The sequence below is a fragment of the Protopterus annectens genome, unplaced genomic scaffold (genome assembly GCF_019279795.1).
Source record: "Protopterus annectens isolate FY-2018-M unplaced genomic scaffold, PAN1.0 ctg65458_obj.part0, whole genome shotgun sequence".
Lineage (NCBI taxonomy): Eukaryota > Metazoa > Chordata > Ceratodontiformes > Protopteridae > Protopterus > Protopterus annectens.
This window is the reverse complement of record NW_025053420.1, coordinates 1,979-9,855: the sequence shown is the minus strand read 5'-3', so window position 1 is coordinate 9,855 and position 7,877 is coordinate 1,979. Positions and strand designations below refer to the sequence as shown.

The 7,877-nt window shown below is 36.5% G+C and overlaps 1 protein-coding gene across 1 annotated transcript; it reads right to left on the bottom strand.

Annotated features, from left to right (window-relative positions):
- Window positions 1-355: 355 nt before the first annotated feature.
- On the bottom strand, window positions 356-5,725 carry LOC122792043 (interferon-induced very large GTPase 1-like; the record flags this gene model as incomplete). Its single annotated transcript, XM_044059867.1, has 1 exon — window positions 356-5,725. A coding segment is annotated over one exon (4,859 nt), but the record flags the coding sequence as incomplete, so codon positions are not given.
- Window positions 5,726-7,877: the final 2,152 nt, after the last annotated feature.

Genomic DNA, 7,877 nt, shown 5'->3' with positions numbered 1-7,877 from the left:
CTAGCATGTCTGACCCAACTCTGTTAGAAATGCTACAGCTAAAGAAATCCCAATCCCTCCACACCACATGCTCCAGAGACCTCAACCTCATTACTACAATCCACAGAACATGCTGGAGGGACAGCTTCATAACTCAGAGACTGCCCATGCTATGGAATAGACTTCCCATACATGTCAAACAGAGCACCTCACTGGACCTCTTCAAGAGAAATCTGATGAGTGGATGGGAAATAGAAAACTCAGCCCGGGGATCACTCCAATGGCTCAACTTGACAGAGGCACTGGGAACTAAGGTTGGGTGGCATGATGCCAGAATAATCCTATGGGCTAGGCTTGTAAAGGCTCCAGGGCCATTAGTCTAGTACACACCTATGAACCTTAGATAACTAGTCTGGAGCCCAAGTGCTTAAATCAGAAATAAGAGGCTTAGAACAAAAGTTTCAGTGTAGTCAGATGACTAACAAGCAGGTATAAATGCAGCAGATTAAATGAGTTTATGACAAGGCTGTATAGATAACATAAAATATATAGCAACACATGTATGTTAACTGAGCAAATTAATAGTTACCATACTGTGCTGACAGAAAGCTTCATTTATATCACTTTTGGTTTACCTCAGTATGTGACTTGTTCTAATTTTTATTGAAGTACTTTAAAAACACTACATTTTACATAAATGTTACATACATACTTTTATCACATACATAGCTCATATAAGTGCATGTAAAATGCTGTGCAGTTAATTTCTAGCATACTACCCTTGCTGTTCTTTGTGGCTAACAAATGTGAAACACAGATGATTTCCACATTTTACATAGGGTATGGCTTGCATTTACTGTGTGTATCCATGTTTCTTAGTTACGTTTCTACTCAAATACACACAAACGGTCTAGAGTTACATTGTAAGCTTCTGACATGTGTTGGCAAACTACTTTCCAGTCAAAATTCCATTCAGGTGGAACATCACTAGGTAAGCATTTGTACTCTTTTGCAAACTGTTCATTATATTTGTAGAACACAGCCTTCCAGTAAGAAGATCCCATCAGACTTGTGTCTGGAGTGATGTCCCAAGATTTGTAGTAATCATTAACAGATTTGTAATCCTTACAAGGAACCAATTGCCAGTTAGTGTCCTTGTTCTGAAATGGACTGTTGCTTGCAACAAGTGTTGTACAGGTTTCATTTACTAATATAGTTGTATTTTTCCACCTATAACCATTTACTCCCTGTGGTCTGTGATAGTTAGTACTGTGTGTCACATGACCTGGTTCGGTGCATTCACAAGGGGCCCCACACCAGAAACAATACTTCCTACATCCAGCTAATGTGCCATAAAGCACTTCAGTGGGTGAGGAGGGCAGTGATTTTATTTTTGTATCAACTTCCCACTGATCAATTTCTGTTTCAATGTCCTTTTGAATCTTGTTAATGTCACTCTCCAAATATTTAACAAAACACTGCAGATCAATCAGAGATGCAAGTGTGTCCATGTCTGATGATATAACTAGATGGCTTTGAACACTTTCCCTTACTTTCTTGAAAAATTCCTCTATTGTTTTACATTTTTTAACTTTGTCAATATTTATCTCTTTTCTCAGTATGTTAACTAACACTTTCAAGATGTCAGTGGCCAGTTCAAAAAGTCTGGTGTGTCCTTCATTTCTCTTCTCACAATGCTGAACTATTCTGTCATACAGCCAGTTCTCCTCATAAAATGTACTATTACTAACGAAATCATAGTAATCTTTAAAACGATCTTTAATGTGCAAGTCATACATAATTGCTACGAGAAAGATCATTCTAGTTTTAAACTCTCCCCCAGGATAACTGCTTTTCATGTCATTAACAATGTCAGATCCCAGCCTTTTCTCAATTGCTTGGATAATTGCTGGTTTCAGAAAGTTTTCAGCATAAGTTCCTGCCATTGTTTGGCTTACATCATTAGTTTTGTACAGTTCCTTAAACAGGCAGAAATAATTCTCTTTCTCTCTAGCAAGTAATTTTCGAGGGTCATTTTTTTCAGCAAACTTTTCATGCATGTCCTTAAATTTGGGGAGTGCAGAAGCACATACACCTAAACTAAATTCCAATAGAAATTCAGATGAATATGAAAACCTGTCTGTTTCCTGTTCTGTAATACTTTTATTTATCTTACGTATAAGTGCTAACCAATCACTACAGTCATAATCTCTATCTTGCGACACAATCCTATCTACAAACATTCCACACTGTTCCTCTACTAACAGAGCTTTTGTTTTAGCCATTTCTTCTTCTGCCTTGCCCTTATAAGAACCAGTTACTAACTTAATTACAGATGTACCCATATTCTTCATACTTGAGAAGAGGTTCCATCTCCCATTTATTTCTTTAATTTTTTTGTTCACACCTGCTGTCATTGCAGGCTTGTAATTCCTCAGATTGCTCTCCAGATCTGCCTCAATATTAATATTCTTGGGTGGAGGAACCGGGATAGAACTAGTTTCTTTATCCCACATTTCATTGAAAAAAACTAATAGCTGATCATCATTTAGTTTAGAGCTCTCTTGTTTGCAGTTTTTCAATAGTTCAAAAATGCTCTCTTCAAGTTTTATTTTGTAACTTACTTTCAGAGTTTCGATTTCCTTAATACTTTTGTTTCTCCGGTTTGCATCTTGGCACCTGTCTGAGGCAGAAATGATCAAATCTTTTGCAAGAATTTTAATGCTATTAATAAATCTTTGTCTGTATTCTACAAGAAGCTTTGCCTTTTCTGTGTTATTGTTAAAATACTTTTCCAGATGCTCAAGTGCAACGTTTTGTCTTTCTGTAACCAGTTCAGTGAGTTCTGTTTCTAATGACCTATATATGTCAGTTTCAGAGGCTTCAATTCTATTTTCAGCCTCCACTGTCCACTCCTGCACAGCTCTTCGCATCTCCCAATCCCAGTCAGCATATTCCATTGTAAGGTGATGGTAGGCCTCAGCTGCTAAGCTGTTTTTAAAACTAAATATAAAATTTTCCATTTTCACTGCATTCCATGTATCATTGATCACTTTGGAGAAGTCAATAAATGTTGACTTGTATTTACTGCAGGTCTGAATGGTTTTAAATAAGGCCTTCTTTAGATTAAATATACCTGTACTGTATCCTTTACTAACAGATGCCATAGGGCCACAACCATGCCAAAGGCCTGCAATATATCCACTGGATGTGTTAGTGTCAGAGGCCATAATATCAGTAAATTTATTATAACTTTCCTCACATTTTTCCATTTTTGCTGCAGCTCTTGTAACTTCATCTAATTGGTCCATTAGAAGTTTGCGTGCCATCAGGTTTTGATCATGAGCAGAGATGTCACCAACGTTCTGATGAACAAACACACAAACTGGCTTCTTTCCAACCACTTTCATTCTGATAAAGGCATGCACAACAATTTGCAATATATCTTTCATTTCTGCAAAATGTTCCATGGACATATTTAGCAAGGTCATATCACTTAGTCCAATCACTAATGTTGCCAGTTCATTGTCATGCTCATAAGCATCTGTTAAACTCTGTAACTCAGGGGCTTTTAATCCTTCAGTATCAATAATCATGAGGAAATCGTAGCCCAGCTGTGATTGTAAGCTACCTATGATTTTAATCAATTGCATAAATGCACCTTTTGTGCATCTCCCACTGCTCACGGCAAACTGCAACCCAAACATCGTGTTCAGCAAAGTCGACTTCCCAGTGCTTTGTACACCTAATACTGTCATTACAAACACATGTTTATCTGCTCCTACAAGTGCAGAAACTTGTTTTAGAACAGCTGTTACCCAGTGTATTGGTATGGTACCAGCATCTCCATCAAGAAGTTCCAGCGGTAAACCATCTAGCATTAATTCTGCAGCCTTATGCGCTAAAGTGTCAATAGATGGAATTCCTTGAAATGATTCAACATTTTCAGTTATTATAGTTTCATAAATCTGTCCCACTTCACGCATGAAATGTTCTAGCCCTAGTGAGGCAATACTGAGTTCATCATTTATCTTTTTAAGTTCAATCTGGTTTTGTTCTCTTTCTGCCTGTAGTTTTGGATTGATTAATGCTTCATATGTACTCTTGTACCAACATCTTAAATCAGTCATTTTTGTTCGAGATTGTGAATCTAACTTTTGCTTCAGCCACTGAAGAAAAAGTTGTCTTTCAGTCCCAGATAAATTGGCCAGACTGTGAATGAAGCTTTTCATAATTTCAGGAAGATCTTTTTGTAACAAAGACGATCTTAACTCTCTCTTTTCTCCTTCTAACTTTGTGTTATAATTTGCCACATTTTCTGAACACTTTTTTAAACGGCTTTGCTCCTTCTCAATATCTGACAGTTTCTTGCAGGATTCACCTTGAAAGCTGAAATTGCTGCATTTGAAACATGATACATCTTCATGTTTAATAAGGGCAATAAAATTTTCAGACAATTTCTTTGTAGATTTAATTTTATCATCATCTTCATCTATGTGAATTTTACAATGCCGTGCCACAGAAATCATGTCCTCTAAACATAAAATATTTCCTCCGTCACACTGATCCACAGCCGACTGTAGTGTGAATTGAAGTTTTTGTGTAAACCTACAATCATTCTCCTTCTGTTTCATAATGACATGTTTTTTGAGCAAAGAAAACTTTTTTACAAAAGTCATTAGTAAATTCTTTGAAGACTCTGATATAACATCTGAGGTTAATACAAGATAGAGCTGTGCATTGCCTTGTGCAAAGCTTTTCAAGTACTGAAGTTTTGACTCTGTAATATCACCAAGGAACACAAAGACAGCAGACGAGACTTGTGTTAAAAATTTAACTTGTTCTGGTGCTGTTTGGCCATCTCCACGGAGGTTAATTATCTGAAATGGTCGTTTGAAAACATCAATGCTTTCAGAGCCACAGGGTAAGTACCATGTGATCTCTGCAAGGCCTTCAGAAATTTTCCGGGGTAAATCTGCAGAGTCCATTTGGTGATGGAGAAAGATGTTCTGATATTGCTGTTTGCTGTTGAGTAAGTCATTCAGTGTTTTAGACTTTGACATACTGATGTTGCCTATCCTTAGAAATGAGCAAGTTGGAAATTTCAGTGAAACCACATGTCCTTCCTGGAACCCAGTGCCACCTACGGGGTTCCACTTCTTTTTAACTGAGCGCAGTGCCCACAAAAGGAAGGTGTAACTCTTGTTCCATGTAGGTAGTAAGAATGGTAAAGCAAGTTGACATGAAGCCATTTTTACCATGAGCTCTTGCTGTAACATAACATCTGAACAGAGAAACACTGACACAATTAAATCTAATGGGTGTATCCAGGAAACTGTTACATTATTTTCAGATTCCAACTCCCACAGCTCATCTTCAGTGACGATACCATCATCAGAGCTACATTTTATATTCATTGCAGTGGAATCGGATCTAATTATTTTCCAAAGAAAATACCATGGAAGATGTTTTAGAGATTCTGGTGCACACCCTTCCAAAGATTCAGCACTAATTTCTAGAACATTCCTCAATGAAAGCTTCATTTTACAGTAATGAATTAAATCCAATTGTATTAATACTTCATCAGCATGACTGTTCCATGTGTGCCTGTCCAAGCTGATATCACTCAGAGATTCAGATTTCTCTTTTGCTTTGTCATTATCTTGTGAACAAGTATTCCGTGCAGGTGTGTTTGTTTTTTTGTCACAACAAATATTTCCATCTGCTTGGGCTGCTTCTTTTTCATCTGCAAATATAATTATGAGAATAAAGTATTTTATTAAAGAACAATACACTTCAGTGGATTGTAATGAGAAAATACATCATAAATGTTACTCTAATTCAAAAAAGGTATTGAAACGGTACAGTTATTAAACACATTCTTGGCAGAAACATGTCACTTTGAAATGAACTAGTAATGGTAGTTTGAATAAGCATTGCTCATTTTCTAAATCATTATTAGATAACATGCAATATTTAGAGACAAAGAAGTACACAGCTATTTGTTAGCGATGTAAATGAATCTAGACAAAGTGGGAACACAACAGATTTAGCCAATGCAGTGGCTGTGTAGAGCAAACTGTGAAAGTACTCTGTAGCGCTGAGAACAGTGTGGAACTTCCTTACTTTTGTTTTTTTTTTGTTTGTTTTGTTTGTTTGTTTAGAAAAGCAAAATATGTTTACATGCAGGAAAGATGTACTGAATTAAAACAAGTATGTTTATTTTCAAGGGAGAAAAAAAAGAGAATGAAATGCTTTACAAAATGCAGTTGTGACTTCCAGTAAATGATGCTGCACACCGAATGTAAAGAAAATAAAACAATGTGTACGAATCTGGTGTGTTTTTTAGCAAAGTTGCAGAAAGCACTGGAAATTATAACTGATGCATGCATACATTAGCAGAGGATTTTCTTCAAGAAGCACCTTAAAAGAACTGCACCCCCCCCCCAAATTAAATGACTGTACAAACAGGAAGCTTGCATTCAAAATGTAAATCAAGTTGGAAACAGAACTGTGAAAAAAGCTCAGAAGGCAAATATTAGAAGCAGAAATTATACCCTGCCTTTTAAAGTGTAGCTAGACCACTTATTTTGAACTGAAAGCTCATGTTGGAATGGATTTCCTGACAGTTTTTATCTGTTAAACATTTTTAACAGCCAGAGGTAGATTGACTGTGCTAAAACTTTGCTAGTGGTAGTTCACAATCAAGATAACTATAATATTTGTTATTCTAAACGTGATGCTGCCTGTTTGAATTTTTTATATTTCTTTATGCAAGCTTTTATTGTTATATATGCAATTGTATACATTATTTTATTTATTTATTTAACATTTGTTTACTAGGGTAATCCGACTGGACAGCTGGTGTTCATTTTCAGTGGAGTCCTGGGGAGAAAAGCTCCAGACATTATGTAAACTACAGTTATAGCAACATTTTGTTACAAAGTGAGAGATGATAATAGTAGAGTAAGAAAACATACTATACATAGTAGATAGTTTATATACAGTATAAACAGCATTTTTTACAAAGTGAGAAATGACAGCAGCAGAGTAGGAAATGTATACATAGTAGATAAAATATTTGCAATATACATAATGAGCATAGTTAGAGGACAGTATTCCCAGGCATTTACTAAGTAGTAGCAATATATACAATAAATGTTGTTAGACAACAATGTTGTTGAATACCACACGCATGAGGTAATAACAGCAGGAACTGATTAAAGTTAAGTGTAACAGTAGGAGTAATTTCAGGGGGGTGGATTGCAGTTACAAAAGTAGTTACTGTAAAGGTATGATTTAAGGAGGTTTTTGAATGTAGAAGTATGGTTTTGTGCTCTGAGGTCAGGGGGCAGGATGTTCCATGTTTTTGCGACTTCATTAGGGAAGAAAGATTCACCACAGCTATTTTTACATGGGATTATATTGATCAGAGCTTTATTACTGGATTGTAAATGTCAGTTTGAGTTGTAAAAGTTTAGGAGACCAGTCAGGGCAGGGGCTCTCTCAGGATACTATAATATTTGATGGGCTAGGTTGAGTTGGTGGTAGTGTAGTAAACTGGGAAATTCGAGTCAATGTAATAAGTGTAGGAATTGGCAGTGGTGGAAGCGTGATTTGGCATTGGTTGCGAACCTTGCAGTTTTGTTGTAGCAGGTAGATAGTTTGTTCAGGTCAATTTTATTTAGGTTTGTTAGAACTGGGGATGCATAAAGTAATGTGGACAGGAGGTGGGTTCTAGTTATATCAGTTCTAGACTTGGAGGTGAGGTATTTTTAGCAGCGATATATGGTACCTAGTTTTTTATGGACTTTGGAGCTAGTCATGGAGATGTGTCTGTTGTATCTTAGTTGTGGGTCAATTGTAAGTCCTAGTAGTTTGGCCTCTGATACTGGGGT